At 38.9% G+C, this 18,751-nt stretch overlaps 2 protein-coding genes across 5 annotated transcripts in view; one reads left to right on the forward strand and one right to left on the reverse strand.

Moving 5' to 3' along the window:
* Positions 1–8: 8 nt before the first annotated feature.
* LOC128305540 (glycogenin-1) lies at positions 9–11,508 on the reverse strand. Of its 4 annotated transcripts, XM_053043036.1 has the most exons (8): positions 11,376–11,508; positions 11,129–11,295; positions 9,215–9,350; positions 8,679–9,143; positions 8,430–8,610; positions 4,557–4,917; positions 2,284–2,871; positions 9–142 (listed from the first exon to the last, which is right to left on the reverse strand). In XM_053043036.1, exons 2-8 carry the CDS (start codon positions 11,133–11,135, stop codon positions 108–110), a joined length of 1,773 nt encoding a protein of 590 aa, XP_052898996.1. In that variant the 5' UTR covers positions 11,136–11,295; positions 11,376–11,508; the 3' UTR covers positions 9–107. The 4 variants fall into 4 exon arrangements, with proteins under 4 accessions (XP_052898996.1, XP_052898995.1, XP_052898993.1 ...); XM_053043035.1 differs by lacking the exon at positions 9–142 and having other exon boundaries at positions 1,099–2,706; XM_053043033.1 differs by lacking the exon at positions 9–142 and having other exon boundaries at positions 1,099–2,871.
* A 374-nt stretch (positions 11,509–11,882) lies between these two features.
* LOC128303363 (guanine nucleotide exchange factor DBS) overlaps positions 11,883–18,751 on the forward strand; it is a 28,107-nt gene continuing 21,238 nt past the window's right edge. The window contains exons 1-8 of the mRNA XM_053040294.1: positions 11,883–12,737; positions 13,736–14,134; positions 14,220–14,806; positions 14,866–14,981; positions 16,251–16,386; positions 16,470–16,787; positions 16,844–17,053; positions 17,244–17,423. Coding sequence (XP_052896254.1) covers positions 12,551–12,737; positions 13,736–14,134; positions 14,220–14,806; positions 14,866–14,981; positions 16,251–16,386; positions 16,470–16,787; positions 16,844–17,053; positions 17,244–17,423 — 2,133 coding nt within the window. The 5' untranslated portion in view covers positions 11,883–12,550. The remainder of the gene's footprint in view (positions 12,738–13,735; positions 14,135–14,219; positions 14,807–14,865; positions 14,982–16,250; positions 16,387–16,469; positions 16,788–16,843; positions 17,054–17,243; positions 17,424–18,751) is intronic.

The following is an 18,751-nucleotide window of genomic DNA, read 5'->3' on the forward strand; positions in this document are numbered from 1 at the left end:
GGTTTAACCACTCCACTGTAGTAAATGTAGTAAAGCGTTATAAAAACAGACGGCGGATGCAGGTAGTAGAGAAGTTTTGTTTTCTTACACCAAGCTTTTACTTTTTTTCACAAAATAGTGCAGAACGTTCGAATGAGTCGTGCTGGTAGGAATAAAAATTGGAAAAGGAAAAAGGAGTGTTATCGTCGTAAGGATTATTCAGTGATATATATATATATACAATTGTAAAGATATGTAAGTGTATAAATGTGAAGAAAACATGAAGGGACGAAATGAAACCTAATTCATCTTCTTTAGCGAAAAGAGTAAAGCATTTCGAAGGCCAGGAGCATCGTAAAACGTACGTACCACTTATATTATACGAGAAAAGGGGGTTTGTTTTGTTGGTTTTCTTAAATTGTCATCCATATATATTTCGATATTTGGTTTGAACAGTTCAAGCGTGTTACGTTATTAAGTGAATTCAAATGAAACACTATCATCGTTTTTTCTTCGAACAAGAAATACAAGATAGTAACAATTGAACAAGTTTTGATTTCTTTGTCTTTTCTGTTCAATCGTTATGTGAGCAGCCAAAAGAGAGCGAGAGTTAAAAGATACAAACAGGTGAATCACATTTGTAGATCGTTACATAGGTACAACACGATAAACGATTGGTATGTCACGTGAACCGAATAATGTAGTATAAGGACATTTCATTGTGACAAAGTGACGGAAAAGAGAAAAAAGAGAAAAGAACGAGAGAATAAAATCGATTATAAGTTAGATTTGTATAGAAATCAGAGAGCAAAATGGCTAGCGTTAAGCAGGCGGCAGGGAAATAAAACAATACATATTTACGCAATAAAAGAAAAAAAACGTCTAAAATTAATGCCAGGATTTACAGGAGGGACACATTTGTGAACACAGTAAAACTAAGCAACAACATATCGATCGGGAAAACAAAAAACTTATAAGAAACTTATAAGAATCAAAACACTGAACGATTTGTTAATCGTAATGAATAAGGAGAACGTTAAACGGACAGAAATTTACAAATTGTGTGTTTTGTTTTTATTAAAGACAGCCTTACACAATTAAAAAAAAAACATACCAGGGTGTCGACCAGGTTCTATGCGTTTGAATCGTTTTACATGAGTAAGTAGAAGTAGCCGTACAACGGAAAATGATTGTGTTTGTTTAGAATTATTCGAGTATGTTGATATAATGCTTCGTTTTGAAGATAGCATCTATTCACTAATTAATAGTCAATTGATATCGAAGAAGAATTGAACGTGTCAGCATTAAATTTTGGATGCAAAATTTTGGAAACCATAATTTTGAAGTTCTCGTCGCTTTCAGAGTTCAATACAGGCTCAGAATTGTACCTACAGTTACATCATCTGCGTGTATCGATCCATATCGAAGGATCGATCGTGTCGGTTAGTATCTAATAGAGCCATTTGAATTGCGGCAATAGATGACTCCTTCCTGTAGGTAAATTTTGAAAACGGACTACCAATTCTTGAAGTTCTCAACCACTTTAATAATGCTAACTGTTTGCAAAACGCAACGTCTGTTACATCGTCAGCTCTTTTCGATTTGCTTGTTGCGCCTGATGGAAAGAATGGTGATCAAGGCTTCGGGTTGCCTGTACGCGCGGTGGTTTTTGAATGTTTAGCAATTGCTCCACCGCAAATACTACTCATGTAAAAACGTCATGGCGAACAGAGAAAATGATGATTCGAATGGAAGCGCTATAAAGGGATGGCGTTTGTTAAATTTTACCTAACTTTGTTGCTCTTGACTCACGCTTGCGGCGTGGAGGCACTGGTGGCGAACCAACTCTAACACCTTCCGAAACTGGCTGATTCTGTTTCGTTTGAGCAGAAGGCGGCGTGTTAAGCTGAGGTGATGATTGTTGCTGTACGGGTGGAAGAGTCTTGTCTGGTGATAATGATGTTAAAATTGGTGATACTTTCTCATCACCTAAAGCAGTGGACTTGTTCGGAGTGATCGGACTGTTACTCGTCTTTGCCATGTTGGGCGATACTGACGGTGAAGGCGATCCGATGGCTGACGAAATGGCAGTAGCGATGGAAGCCTTTTGGTTAGACGGTGGGTCATTGCGCGAAGCAGACGTTAAGGATGATGAAGATGATGATGGGGATGGTTTTCCTGGCGCTTGATTGATCGACGCGGCATTTGTAGTAGTTTGCTGTGGTCGCGACTGTGGAGAGATGTGTCGTTTTTTGCGCAATGCTTTGACCGGTTGCTTCGTGTCCGCCAATGCATTCGTTTTACCTGCAATCGATTCCTGTGCCACCTGTTGCTGGACCGGCGCTGGTGCCGCAGGTGTAGCTACAGGCTTTGGAGCGGATTTAGGAATCGTCGGTTGATAAGCGCTGACATTACTACTGGCCTCCGGAGCAGTACTTGGCGTCTGCCTTTCCTTCTTTGGTGGCACATTTTCGCTTGTGGCAGCTTGCCTCTGGGACTGTTCTTTTGCATCTGCTTTCGCTATCTGAGGCGTAGCAGTAGTAGCAGTAGCAGCACCATCTACGACGTCGTGTTTCGAACTCTTCTGAGAAGCATCTAGTGCCGTAGATGGTTGATCAACTTCTCTGTCCGACTTTTGATCATCTTCAATCGACGGATCGTAGACGAGTTTCTCGTGCGTACGGGTTTTGCCTTCTGGACTCTTCGTCGTTATAATCTGCCGATAACCTGCAAAGACTTTCTTGGTCAATGTTGTCGTATTGGTAGTCGGATCGTACTGAATTGGTGGCGGCAACTTTGCTTGGGTTCGCATCGCATGGGTACTTTCGATCGATGATAAACTGATAGCAACGTCGTCTTCCTCCGCAATGATCGGCGGTGGGACGACTAGTACTGTAGTAAAATAGTTTGCATGGGTTTGGTGATGGAAAGCAGCCCACAAAACGTAGACAAAGGTAAAGAAAACCAGATGAGTGTAAGTGGATCATGCATACAGCATTATTCCCAGTATAAGAAAAAAAGCGCGCAAGCAATACCAAAATAGTAGAAAAGGGACATGGGTTTACATATTCAAACGTGGCCCGCGTGACACAGTTCCGGATGCGGAAGTTGGGAAATGGAAAGTATATTTTTGGGTCATTGTTGTTTTTTTTTGTTCAATAAAAGGAAAGAAAAGAAAGTTTAAGAAGAAAAGGAAATCCTTGTTAGTGTTTGAATACTATTGCATGAGCGGCACCAACATTTTTAATAATGCAAGATTGCTAAAATAACAACTTTTTTCAGTAGTTTCACTCAAATAATGTTTAGTAATTGAAACATAAAACACGTTATAGATGAACAATTCTCCATACTCTTAGGTGGAATTGCTAAATTGAACAGAATAAGACAGAGCTCTGTTGTTCTAGTCACTTAATTACTGATGTTGGACAATGTCATTCCACATTTCTTGCACCAGATCGTCACTGCCTCTGTGTGTTGAAGGAAGGTTGACATGTAGTTTTTTTTTAATTTGCTTCAAACTATGATTTTAGTATTAAAATGTAACCCACATAATGAGAAGTAAAAACAACGTCGAAAATACTATATGAACATCCCATTATTTGATGCTGATGTATTCTATATCACTCGTTTAGCTCACAGTTAATCCTTCTGAAATATAAAAAAAAACACCAACGTTTTATGTAAGATGAACGCTTACAGAACACAACACCAACCAGGAACAATAATGATTACATATATTTTTACTAGAATGAATTCTCTTTAGGGGACACAGTTACACAATTTGCTAAAAAAAAATGAATGTACCATTTCACGAGTAATAGGGCCTTAACTTTTATACCTTGTCGAAAGATGAGACGAAAGCGAGTATTAATGTTTATTCTTGTTTTGCCGTCCTTTTTTTTTCTTTTGTATCATGCGTTTCATTTATTGTTTGTTTCATTATTATGTTCACAATGAGTGTTATTTTCCTTTCTTGATTCTTGTTTCGTCGTTCTGTTCGTTTGTACAGCTGGTAAACTGTTTGATTATTTATGTCAGATTTCTTCTATGATTTAATTTGTTTACATTTGCTTTCTAGCTAATGGCACTAAGAGGTGTGAAGTAATAGTAAGAACCAATAAAATGTGTACAGTGTAAGTTACTTTTCCTACTAAATCAGCTTATTGATTCAACATAACGCGTGTATATATCGAACCGTTCTTCATGTCGCAGTAAGTAATATATGCAGCTACTTCATATAAATTGTCTATATCTTCTGAAAGTTTCTTTTGTGCGACAGTTGATTGTGATGGAAGATTAGCTAATATAATAAAACAAAATGACCAACAATCATGACGGATGAGTCGGTGTTTAAACTAACGTTGGTTCCACGGTTGGTAGCATGGCCCAATGTGAATATGGTGACACGTTGATACTGGTCATAGTAACAATATTAGAGACACGACGTACGTATGATAAGGGAGACAACACACAGCAGGAAAACAATTTTAAACGATGGATGATATTGGTTAGTTGGAAGCAATTGCCTGACTGGTGCCGCCGGTGAATGCAGGCAATGATGATGGTGGGTCAATTACCTTCCTTTTTATCGACAGGTTTTTTATCTTCCGGTTGCGGCGTAGGAGACCGATCTTTCGGATCCCTTTTCGGCGTCGCAGAACGTGATCGCGATGGACGGCGACTAGTGCGTTGTGCTGGAGCGGGGGATACAGTCTCCACGGTGGAGGAGGATTCCGCCTTATCTTCGGCACCCGTGCCGGCTCCGGAGTTGAGGGTTTGTTGAATGCGTTTCCAAATGTTTTCGAACGAATCGCGACCCATATAATCGATGTTACCTGTTTCCCAACATTGGCGTCTCATGTGCTCTTCGTAGGCTTCCTGTTCTTTAGATTTCGCCTCACCAAGATGCAACTGAGCCAATGCTCCCGCAAGACCACTCTGTAATGGAACAACCACAATGCAAGGCCGTTAAACTAATTTGGTTTTTCGGGAAATGAAGAACTGTACGATAGAAACACAAAACATAACATGAACATTACAGATATCGAAATGATACAGCATTTTATAAACCATTTTTTTTTTTAAATACAGAATTCACCTTTTTCTATGAATATGAGTAGTTGTTCGGAATACACTGCAACGGATCGTTGAGCGAAACAAGCAAATGAAAGAAAATGTCTTGCCATAGAAAGTAATTTAATTATGGTTGTATTATGCATTACAATGTCCGCACAGGCGTGGCACTAATTTTTGCACTCACAATTTTTATAAAACAGCCGAGAAGGAGTCAAAACACCACACACACGAAAGCTACACACGCAAATGAATAGGGAAAATGCTGGGAACAAAAATGCAACAACGCGTGAGGTTAATACACTCGCATTAATGGACGGCTTTCCGTTACAGAATTTAGAATAGTCCTGAAAGTTACAGGCTAAACCACTAAAAGTACTCATGCAAATAATAAACAGGATAAATGTAAAGAGCAACAATGAACACACACACACACATTAAGCGTAGTACGAATTGAAGACTATGACCCAGGAATGCTTTTTTAGATGATATTGACGTTCATTGATTGTAAGGTACCTACCACATCCCCAACATTACCACCAGCGTCACATTCCCGCTCGTTTTCGCTTGGTTTCCGTTGGTTGGTTGGTTCTTGCTGGGAGGAGGAACTCGGAGGATACGTTTTGTGCTCATCCAAATCAGTACTTTTATTGGCGGCATTGGCGTTACTAGTACCATCACCAACTGTGATGTTATTATTCGAATCTTGCTGTATTATTCTGTTGCTCATATTATAACCAGCATTGTAGTCAACCGTACTGAAGCTAGGTGATTCTTGGTGTCGAACAGCGAACATCATTTCCCCAGAATCTTTTTCCCAGTGACCTACGTTTTCTTGATGCTGTTGAACCATTCTATCGACCCACTGATCTGTACGCTGGAAAGCATTTTTATCATGATCATGCTCTGTATGACCACCATCAGCACCCCTGGGCGGATCCTGATGCTGTGGTTGTTGAGCATAGTGTGGTATATCATGATATGGTGACTGTTCATGATGTTCATGTTGTGCATTTACGAGTGATAGTTCATACTGTGTGCGGCTTCTATGTTCTTGTGCGCGTAGTTCATTCAAATATTGGAAGTACAATCGTTCCTCCTCTTGTTTGCGCAACACTTTTTCGCGCTCCTGTCTCTGCACGTAATCCTCCCAGGGATCTTTATAACCCATTTCCGGATCATACGAAACGACAAACCCTTCTCTTTGCTGCTGCTGGTGGTGGTGCTGTTGGTAATTGTCTTCATATTGCCAACATAACATCTGACTATCATTATCTGCTTCATGAGTAAAATAGACTGTACTCAAGGGCGTTGAACGAGATTGATTAACACTAACCTTGTGCAAAGGTTTAATCCAGTGAGCTAAAGCTCGTTGCTGTTAGGAAATAAAACTCAAATCTTCTTAGCACAATCACACGCACACGCATGCATATACGAATTAAAAGCAAAAATAAACTTAAATCACAAGTCACATTGAAGAAGGACATATGCACTATATGATAAGCGGTTCGACAACATACATACAACGGCACGTGGCGCAAGCATCTGAGTCTGCAAGCACGTTTTGCGTTACTGTGGAGGAGAGTTCTGTTCTGTTTCATAGTTGACAAATTACATTTCGTTATGCTTCTATGCTACATTTAATGTAGGTGTAATCCTTTATTTCCGTATCATGTATCGCTAAAGGTGTGACTTTGCAGTTGCTTTTTTAGCACCACAACAACCAGCAGAGAGCACTTTCGTCCAAATTCAACTCGGCAAGTATAACACACATTCCAATCCAATGCATCAAATGTATCGAAAGGGTAAAATTATGTTATTCGAGCTCGCTTCCTTTATCCATGGTTTGCTGGATTTTGGCCCAGATATGCTTAAATGCGTCACGTCCAACATACTCTGCATTGCCCGCTTCCCAGTATTGTCGGCGCAGTTTCTCTTCAATGCGGTCCTGTTCCGAAGTGCGCGGTTCTCCAAGCGTTACATTAGCTATCGCCCCAGCGAGGCCATTCTAGGGTTTTGCGCAGGGTTTTGTGTATGCACAAGGGTTTAGAAAATCGGGATAGTTTTGGAAAGGATGTAAAAAAAGAAGCGAGAAAATGACAAGATGTGTGGCAACGAAAAAAATGCATTAGCCGAATCGTTTTAAGACAATTAAGTTGGAATTGAATGTTGGTTCGAATTTTCGAGGCAGTAATAATGGGAAAAAGCGAGCAATTGTGTTCGAATGCATGTTTCAGCTTGCTCGTATGATGCTGTATTAGATTTCATTTGTGTACCAGCTTTTATCAGCTGTGCGAATGCCTTTTTATTGTTTTGATTAACATTTCCTGACACAATCCTCTTTTAGCGTTGACATTATCACAGGCACATTGTATTGTTTTCTGTAGTGTAGAAACCATTTACAAACAATTAATGTAGGTTTGTATCCTTTTTTCTGGAAGCCATTACCAACAAGCTCTACCTCCCGTAACCAAAACATGTACAGTGCGCGTTGTATGTTGTCACGTTTTTTTATGATTGTTTGTAATGATTAAAATATTACTCGACGCAGTGAAATCCGGTAAGAAAGAAAGATGCAACACACATTCAATAACCAACAGTAGTGGCCTAATGATATTGCTTTCTTTTGAGTGGGTAAAGCAACTACTTTTGAAAGCATTTTAACAATACTTTTGCTATGGGTACAAAGGCAACTAATAGTTTAAAACAACAATTAATGGCTTCAATACTATGAAAACAAGCAATAAAGCATCACTCTTCATTACAGTAATAGTGTGCAAATGCAAAGCTCTACCTACGGGAATCCAACAAACAAAATATATGACGAAGTTTCATTCGTTTAATACGCCAAATTACGTGAACAATTGAAATGATAATGAATAATTAATAAAAAGCGTTTGCAAAAGCTGATGAAAAGCATAGTACAAAAATATTCAAATCAAAAAGCAAAAAACAAAAGCAAAACTAAACTACTCTGGCAATAAGTTCATCTCAGGGTGCTCATACGTTCTCTTACCTCCGTATTGAGTAATATACTCTCTTTCCAAACGGAAATAGGTTCAGACTTGAAATTTAATTAGAATGTTTTTGCTTATTAAATTGTGTGCCAATTGCATGTTACTTAACAGGGTGTTGTGTACCCTTTGCATGCCCTTCTGGAATACATTCTCGAAGTAACGAAAGTTCTAAACGGAATAAAAACGGGGATTGCCAAAGGCAAAGACAGGCATGCCAGGAAGCACACGCTATACACTTTGTATACGATCGAAAGGAGAAAGACAGCGGGAAGACTTTTCACAAAAGGCCGCATCGTAAAATGTGTGCATCTGATTCCTGCTTTTGGTAGGATAGCAATAGCGAATAATGTGATTACTTACCATATCTGGGCTCAGCCTTGAATGGACATCTTCGGCAAAGATGTCCCACCAGTACTGAAGAAAGTTCGCCAGATGCTGATACTCTGAAGGCACATACACTTTACGTGTTTCAGAGTTAAAGTTCTGCAGCCATGGTTTGACAGTGCCGATGAAATGAAGAATTTTGGTATTTTGTCCAAACCTGAAACAGCGTGAAAGGTAAGTTTCATTAGTCCATTCGTTGTGTTTACACTCGGCATTTACACGTACTGTTTAAATGCAGGCAAGTAGGAGTACGTCGCTACCGAGGACGTGTTGTAAATGAAGGGTAAGTGCTTTTGAATATCCTTGTGGGCCCAGTCAGAGAAGTAGGCATTCAGCAATCCTTGATCACCGCCATCGAAGCTTCCGTGCGTCACCGCATATTGCAGCAAACTGGAGAAAGTCTCCAAATTGGGTCTAAATACATATACGCCCGAGTTGAAACAATCCGGCCAGCCAATATCCGGTGCAGCCGACAGTTCTTCTCGCTCGAACAGTTCGTCACTATTACGCAAAACAAGTGTGTCCGCATCGAGAAAAACGCATTTTTCGAACTGAGTAAGACGCCAGCAGTGCAATTTCGTGAACGTAACCCCCAGTTCTGGGCGCTTCAGAAGTGCTAGATTCGCTGCATCCTTCGAATCGAGTAGATTGACTTCTTCTACTACGTTGAATACAGCACGCAGCTTTGTTCTGTAAAAAAATACGATCGCATAAATTGGATTCCGGGGGAGGGAATTGATTACGAAGCAGTAGCGTCTTACTTCATTGCTTCCGATACTCCAGGCGCGATGAGTACGGCCATTTGGTGTACAGTATGAACACGTTTCAGTGAGTGAGCAACAACAAGAGCTCCCAGCGAGTAGGAATCGTTGGTTGCTAAAGTGACCCAGGCGTACTCTAGAATAAAAGAAACAAAGGCCAGTTTTAATGTACCAATTGCACATGATCATTCAACATGATGGACCATTCTTAAATAAAGGCCGACCCCACCTGATAAGTGACAACAGTTCTATCAATGCCAATATTTGGTTTGATAACCTTGAAAGCTAGATTACAGCTACAACAAAATTCTAACTGTTACTTTTCCCAGACGTTCGTGTGATGTAATCATATTCAAATAAAAGAAGAACACATGCGTTGAGTATGATGTTTCATTAACATGTGATAACATGGGTGGTTCAAAAATTAGTGGTGTGAATTTATTTTTGTAACAACGGTTCGTGTTCGCAGATAAGGGTTTTCTTTTGTACTAGAGAATAATATCAGAGAGTTTACATCAAATCAATTGGGAAGAAATGCGAGAGAGAGACTGAAATGTTATTTGTCAATAGAAAGTACATCAGTTTGGCCAAAGAATTTTTTTGTGATTTACTGCCCATTACTCCGCCTTGCAACATAATGCACTCATTTCGATCCAATGTTAAATGGTGCATTCGCCAGCAACCTATTTTGTTTAACAAAAACATGACCATAAAAATCAACACCGTAAATTTGAAACAAAATCAACACGTCAGATAAAAATTCAAGAAATTATTAATGTTTTTGAAACTTAATACCTGTTGCTAATCTGTGCTTTATATTGCTTTTGAAAGCACAAACAAAACAATAGGCAACAAGGCCATTTTAACAGTGACTTGAGATGATAGTAAATCGGTCGGCGACAAGGAAGAAAGAGAAATAGTAAAAAAATAATCTACCACCTAGTTACTTTCCTAGAGCCTAAATCCCCATGGCGGTTGCATCTATTTGAACACAATTAAACAATCATAATGACGACACTGATAAGAAGCAAACGTAAAGGATGTTATGTTGCCATTGATGACATTTTGTGACGTTCATTATCATTTGCACTATCTCTGTTTCTGATGAATGTTATTCATGGCGCCAACCCTGGTCTTGGGCGGTAGAAAAGCATAAACACTAGCAGATTAACATAGAACTTTTTAAATTGCAGCTGATAACATTAAATGCAACAGCGGTCACCGTTACCGGTTTTCCCAACAATTATGGACGGTGCGATTCTATCAATCGGTTACGGATATTTGGTTTGAAAGATAGGCGCCAGCAATCGCGTCAAGAGGTAAAATTCAAAAAGCCGAAGATATTTTCGGTAAGCCAAACGCAAACTCCAACGTTGTTGCCAACGATGCAAACCTACGCAAGATTAAATTTAGAATTTTGGTACCATGCGGGAGAAACACCAGTCGATTCTTCATTCAGAGCTCGATTCGCATATAAGTTTTACAATCGTCTTCGCTTGGAAAACGGAAACCTTAAATATGCATGAGTAATGTTAATAACTAAGTTGATTTTTAAAAAAATTAAAATATGTTCGTATTTTATGTTCGTTGTATTGGTCAGGTATTTACAAACATACCAATAAACCAATGGTATAAAAATGTTCCAACGGATATTTTATTGCATAAAGCATTGCACTTTTCGATACAACACCACATTTCCTTTTCTATTATTCGAAAACATGCATTTGTTTTCAAAAAGTATGTTCAAGGTCACTCTAGGTCACCTACTTTGACATCTAAATCTCACATGTCGTGGATAGAATGGTGCTGTTGTTGCTTCACACTGTTTTCGCCGTAGCGATTAGTCGGACCTTCTACATTATTACGAAACACTGCGTCTGGTTAATTGTTTGGTTCTAGCTTCTGTATACTTACTGCTCATTTTGCTGGATAGTGTACTATTATTTCCCTATGAAATGTGCGTTGAACTTGATGTTTCGGCACTGAAATGATGCTGCACTGATGGCCAATTAAGAAGATGCAATTAGAGGCCGATATCGATGGACTTATCAGTATCGGACGACGAAGGACGAAAACAACAGCTTTAAACGAAAACAGAGATGCGTCAATTAGTTAGCAAAGGTATTTCGCACGAGCACGTTTCACAGATGAGGCTGCGCACCTAAAAACACCCAAGCATCACGCACGAGACTCCGTGATGCCGCGCTTTAGCTCGAGATGATGGTGATGATGATACGATTCGCGAAACTCTGCCGGTATTTTCTGAGCGGTTGTTTCACATAGTTCTATAAATACAGCCAATCCAAGGAATACCCGGATTATGGAGCACCACGGATGATGCGCTTTGTATTGTTGACATACGGACTTTGGTTCAAGGTTAGTACAAAAGAACTGAGTCAGCAATACAATGAGCAGGAATCCAGAACAGAAATGGATTTTGAGAATTCATTCTGTTCAAAAACCAACAAAAATGTCAGCAATTTTCATGCAAAATGAAACAGTTTCAAATTAAGAAACATACAACCTGAGAACGGTGTCAGCTAATATGACCGATGCCATCTCACCGTGAATCTGAACTGCTCTCTTGAAAGAGAATAGCATAGCAAAAGAGAGAATAAAAAAAAAACAAAAATGGAGTTATTGTTTGTTTCGGCAGGTGTATAAAATTATTAGCGGGTGCTTTAATTCCGCTGAACTTGAATAATGTAAAGTGTAAAAGCATTTAAAAGTGTGTCAAGTGTGTCGAGAACTTTGAACAGTTCGGATCTAATGAAAAACCAAATGTGGGTGTGATGCTGTACGCAGCTGAGCAGCTAAAGTGAGCAGGTTGCGGATGCGGTGTGAGATTGCGTGTTCTAGCACATATTCCGTAGTCATATTATGTGTTCTTAATGATAGAGTGTACATTTAGGAATAGCTAATAGTCCAGCATCATGATGAAGCTTAGTGAAATAGAGCCGCATCAAAGTTGGATCCAAAATATTCTTTTTCTGTGATTATGTAAAGATAACCGAGCAGCAGAAGCAAGTGCTTGGTGGTTGAACGCGCCCCATATCTTGCGTGTTATGCAAATTGGAGAAAGGTAGTGAAAATCTTCTAATAGTTGTAGGATGTGTAAATAAAATGTGGTTTGTGTGATACAAGGCGGCCAAAAGGCTTTTATTTATTGATCTGTTTGAATGAATAGTGCGGGGCATTAGTGTTTTCTCATGAGTACTGTGTGATTGCGTGTGTGCTATTTAAAAGGCATCGAAGGGAAATGGCAATCATTTGTTTGTTCTACGAGTGACGTCGTATATAGAGTACGATAAAGTGGATACAAGTGATAGATTGACTATGGCGGCAGGTACACCTAGTTCGATCGAGGTTCAGATCGATAATTTTTTAGAGCAATTCAAACGCAGCGCCTCGAAAGCTATGGATGGTGACTGGTCATCGTCATCTGCGGTCACGACACCTCAGTCGGCCTGTTCTTCCGGTTCAAGACTAAAAACCATCTCCGGCGACCAACTTACGCACGAAGGTGAGTTGCACGGACTGTTCTAATGTTTTCAGATTCAATACTGATATGGTCGGCCTGTCAATACGGCATGGTCATTCGAATGGGAATATTATGGAGGAATTGTGATTATTGTCAAATAGCCTACCCCCTAATAATCTATTTATTAGTTCGCTAGGTTGATGTCGGATTAGCCGAAAAGAAAAAAATACTTGCATGTACTTATATGGCTAAGATTAAGATGCACACCTTATTATTACAAGAAGCCCATAGGACGGCGCAACGTACTTAATACGCTTGGAAGAGCTCGTGGAACATAATTCCGTAGATTGGTGTGTTCACTTCCGTTAAAAAGCAATGCTCTACTGCATATTACATTCCGTCTCTATCTCGGAATGGTTGGAATAAGATGTAATAACTTGATAAGATAAACTATAAGGCAGGAAAAAAAGTTTCCTTTTCATTGCGTCCCCAAAGGAACCCGCTTGATAAGGTTTGTTTGCTTGATACTGGAAGATATCTAATCCCAAAAGTTACTATTAGTGTTGTTCAGAAACGACCAGTTTCATCAGTACGGATACCAAGATATCATAACATAGCCCCAGAAGGTGACACGAACTTGTGCTTATCTCCAACCGTTGTTATAGTTGTTCCTTTTTTGCACGTTATCAAAAATCGTGATATGAGATTTCTTACTATTGGCTATTCATTATCAAACCGAAGAGAAGGGTGATATTCACCCTTATAGCTAGGAAGCATATAGCTAGGAAAATCTTGCATCTCTTTTAATTTTTCGATTCAATCATCAACGATAAGAAGCGCAAAAGGAACATATGTATGGAACAGTAGCATGAAAAACAGTGCATAAGTTTGTCGGCCCCTGAGCTGATGATGCTGGCCATTTTTGGTCACTTACCTTACCTTATTACTAATGGGTGTTCGTCATTTGTGATAGTATTCGAATACAAACATGGGATATTAATTACTGTTCGTATTACATTTAAAATGGTTTTATATTTTAGAAAACAGCAACTTTCCTAACAATGGAAGTGCCAGCAGCAACGCATCTTCATACCATTCAGCCCATCAAAATCATCAGTATACTAACTATCAGAATGCTATTCAACATCAATCATCGGTGACTTCTAATACATCCGTGCAGACTGTGTTAAACCAAAGTTTACAAAATTCTACCAACATTAATAAATTAATCGAAAACGTGTGTCAAAATGGGAATCACTTTAACTTTAACACATTTGGCAGCTGTAGCTCGTTGATCACGACTAATGGGCACGCATCTTCGAATGGATCAATCTTAAGAGATAACATGAATTCGGCTGTGAGCGTCAGTTCTGCGGAGGAACCGCTGAGCGTAGGAGATGTGGCAGATCTTTTACATCCTCAATATGCCATCATTACTGGTAAGAATATCCACTTCCGTGTAGATCGGTCCGATTGCTCTAAAATGGCTCTTCACTATTGTAATGTATTTAATTTCTATTTAAGGTGGACGTTCGAAAGACGGTTGCCCATTGATAACGTTTCCGGATTATAATAACTTTCAAAATCTCACTGACCTCGAGTACCAAAAGTTGATGCTTTATCTAACGTCCGTACCTTCCCTATCCGAGGCAGATATGGGATTCAACTTGATTATAGATCGACGCAAAGATAGATGGGCTGCGGTGAAGGCAATTTTGCTGAAGATATCGATTTATTTTCCTGCGATAGTACATTTCGTATTCGTGATTCGTCCTGCAGGCTTTTTACAGAAAGCTATTTCAGAAGTCAGCAATAAATTTTTCAAGGATGAGTTTCGCTTCCGCGTAATAGTCTGCGCAACACTAGAAGAATTGTATGAATATGTTTGCCGCAGTCAGCTCACAGTAGAGTTGGGCGGTGAGCTGGCATATTCGCACCATGAGTGGATACAGCAACGTATATCGTTGGAAAAGTTTTCCGGCCTGACTAACATTATATCAGGCAATTTGGATGCGTTCATGAAATCAATTCACGACATGGAATTCCCAAACTCTGTAGAAGCAACAGAACAATTGATTAACGATCAGGGAGAGCAGTACGAAAAGCTGAAGGTAAGTGAAATTGCTGTCTAACGAATGCATGTATTGAAACAATTGCATTTGCTTTGTAGGAAGACATACTTTCTGCTGGACAGCATGGTGAAGTTCTGTTAGAGGAAATGAAGAGCAAAAAGGAATATGATCGAGAAGCGGTAGAACGCTTTGGAAATATAAGTTCTATAGAAAGGTAAGTGCTGGTTTGTTCAAATGCTTGGTCTAAAATACAAAAATTAACTTGTTCAAGATTGTTAAGACTGCTTTTTGTTTGTCGATAGTTAACGATCAGTTTTAGTGTATTTTTATTACTGGAAAATGAAGTAACTTACCCGTTAATTTTACAAATGTCATATTTAACCTATAACGGCATATAGGCGCCAAATTTGGAAAGCGCTATTTTGGGTACATAGTCTACCTAGTGTTCTCACTTTAAACTTAAACTTTGATAAATTGTTTGATTATAACCGTATACGTTGAACATTTTTGAAACAATCAATGTAAAATTAACACACACAATTTTTATTCGATATTCCAAGCGGTTTTAATAGTACTTTCAAATAAATACTTTTATAAACAAAACTTGTATTTGTAGCATTTAAGATAACAGTAAGAAAACAATTTACCTTGCACTGGTTATTTTATACATATAACGTCAATGGGTTAAGATGTTGCATGAAGCAACTGTATATCATACATTTGGTACTTGCATATTGCATTAAGCATATTATAAGAATTAATACTGCACTTTTGTGTTGTAATTATGACATATTATTTTTATTTGTCAATTTATTTCTCAATTTCGTAATGCAAATATGTGAAAGAATAATACATTTCGGTATTGAATTTTGTACTATTCCTGGTCGTGTTTCGCTAATTTATCGTCAAATGTTGTAACGACCTTGTGGATTGTGTTTGCCTTTTTTGAAGAGGCGAATGAAGTTATAATACTAACAGTACCGATGTCGGCATTGACAGTAGATTCTACCGCAGGAATCTTCCTGTACTGCATTAGTTAGAGCGCTTAGCATCTCGCGTCATGTCATGTTTATCATTGATGAAGTTAATAATTTTGAAGAATCATTCCTTTGTCTATTTTGTTTATATAAATGTTACGATATCCATGCACAATTTTCCCATATTTGTCTTATCATAGAGATTAGGTAGAAAATGCACAATCGTTCATAATCTACACTATATAATTTTTGACCATATTCATATTACATAGACATCTCATCATCTATATTCATATCTCATACGCTTACGCCTTTATGCTTCCGTGTTCATATGATCTTCGGTTACTTACGGCAACATGTAAAATGAAACATAATGAAACCATTGCTTTTCGTGAATGATATGGCATGTTGAATATTTACTTATGGAACGTGTAACGAAAACAAAAACATAAAACATCCAGTGCAAGGAATTATTTAAATATCAATACGCATCATTTTGATGACAGTCGCGATTGTCACAGACTTTTGGTACAACTGGAGGAAACCGAACGACAATTTGAAGACTTCTGGACGGTGCACTTGTCAAGATTGAAAAAATGCCTCGAACTTCGACGATTTGAGCAAGATTTTCGCGAGCTACAGGTGAGATATTGAATCGTCCTAGATTGAGCATAAATTGAATACTTATCTATGTGATATTCTCTTTCTCATTACATGGTATAAAGAATAACTTCGATCGTCATTTAAAAACAGTATCAGATATGACCGAAATTGGAGAAACAGTCACAAGAATGGATCAACTATTAAAAGAGACCAAAGAGTTCCAATTTAACTGTAATGTAGATGTAGAGCGTGCCCAGCATGTCATCAGTACAGGCCAACGGATAATAGGAACTAAGGGTTGTATAAGTTCATGTCCAAAGGAAATGGTTCAACCGAAATGTGATGAGTTAAACCGTGTTTGTGGGCTTATTCACAACCGTATTTCAAAACGGATCGACACTCTTGCCAAAGCACGCGAATTGATGGAACGGGTTGAAAAGGTAGACGAAAGTATAGTGTTTATAAAATTTAGACGAATAATTTGCAATCTTTTCAGGCAAACAAATGGTGTACACGAGGCATCGAGTTATTAGCGACGCAACGAATAGAAAAATGTTCAGTGTCGGTTGAAATTGCTGAACAGAGCTTGCAAGAGATTCAGGACTTTCTTGCATCCGCGGCTGAGTTTAAGTTGTCTAGTCCAAAGGAAATAAAACTAGAAATTCAAGAAAATACAACGCTCGAAACTAAGGCGTTAGTATCACAGGTAAGTTACATTTCAAGTTTTTTTTAGAATAGTGAAAACTTAAATAAACGTATTAATAATGATAAGAAAAAAATATTTTATTTTTAAAACATTAGTTTTTTTCACTAAAGTTTGGTTTAATAGCAGAAGAATTTGTCGTACTACGTATATTGTCTTAAATTGTATCGTTGTGTGTTGTCTTTCGTAACAGGTGCTACAGCGTATAGATGATGTCCAATTAATGTGTGATAAACGCATGATTACACTGAAGAAGCTGACATTGAAGCCACCGCGTCCAGTACAAACCGTTACGCCAGAGCCAGCAGTACCGCTGCAGCCTCCGGGTGGTGCGCCTCATCCCTTATTTCGTACACGGCGATCGTACAGCAAGGTAAGTTATGAAAAACATACTCGAACAATGCTTGGTAGTGTAGGCAGCATTTTCCATAAAACAAGAAAATTTGTCCCGCTATGTGAAAAGTCGATCATATCAACACGTAGGAGCTTGAAAAATGTTTTTAAGGAAACATTTATCACAATCACTATCGCATATAATTGTTACTTTACATTCGACAAACACAAACTATAACGAAATTGTATGGTGTGCGTACGACCTGTTTTTAAATTGTGCCTAGTAGGTCACTTATGTTATGCTACTAGCAGTGAAACGGGTGTTCTAATTTCCCAATGGTCTCATGACACGATTTGATATTCCGGTTCAGGACTTTAGGAGAAATGCTATAACATCGCTCTCCTAGGAAATTGCATCATAATATCTTAAACCTGTTTACTATGCGACCGATTACGCTCATGGCCAGAAAAATGCAGCATAAGATCAACTCGCATCGGAGGCTGGCGAGCATCGCACGGTAGTTAATGGCAATCCAAGTTCACTTGAATGAGGTCGAGGCCTTTATGTTACGATGCATCTGTACTTTCAGGTTGCGTAATTTTTTTTACCTCTCTTTTATCTCCACACGGAGAAGTAGAATCATTCAATGAGGATAACTATCCAATGCAGAAGTAGTGAAAGATAGAAGGAGAAGAAAAAGTTGCACTAGAAAGTAGAAGGGATGAACGCATCGTGGCTGCATCCAGACGGCCCGGGCAGTAAAGATTACGGGGCTACATGCAGCAAACCGGAATCGGCTTGACTCGTCGCTCAATGACTAGTACCGTCGTATAACAGCCTGCTGACCTGAATATGGACAGGCCATAATAAAGATGCTCACAGCATCCTCACGACCCATATAACTTCCGTACAGAACCTGTTATTAGTTGGTGGTTTGTTCTAAATTGATGGACAAGACTTTCCTTGGAAACGAAACTTTCTCCCAAACTTGTGTGCAACGTAGATCTATAGAAATAAAAACTAGATCAGGAAATAGCCGGTACTGATTAAGAAATAAATTTAATTATAAGCTGCAAGTTTTTTGTGGTCCTTTTTAAAATAATTCGATCCATTCGTGTGAAGATCGGCGCCGCTACCATCATGTCACCAGGCCGCCCCTTTCTATTCGGCTCAGAATAAAAAGAGTTTATTGAAGGAAATGGCAATGGACCATAACAAAATCCGCTTAATTATTCCTTGTAAAAAATCCAAAGCATTTCGTCCAATTCCATTCGCATGCTCGTACGTTCAATAAACTCAAACAAGCCGATTACGTTACATGCGTTACATCCCCGTTTGACGATTCGTTGTACGCGCGTGGTTTGCAA

Source organism: Anopheles moucheti, chromosome 3 (genome assembly GCF_943734755.1).
Source record: "Anopheles moucheti chromosome 3, idAnoMoucSN_F20_07, whole genome shotgun sequence".
NCBI classification, from domain to species: Eukaryota; Metazoa; Arthropoda; class Insecta; order Diptera; family Culicidae; genus Anopheles; species Anopheles moucheti.

Bases quoted from the DNA above. Each gene is read 5' to 3' on its own strand.
- LOC128305540 (XM_053043033.1), bottom strand. The intron at 9,144-9,214 runs GTAAGACGCTAC...ATTTTTTTACAG, and splicing joins GGAGTATCGGAAGCAATGAA to AACAAAGCTGCGTGCTGTAT. The intron at 4,918-8,429 runs GTAAGTAATCAC...GTTCCATTACAG, and splicing joins CAAGGCTGAGCCCAGATATG to AGTGGTCTTGCGGGAGCATT.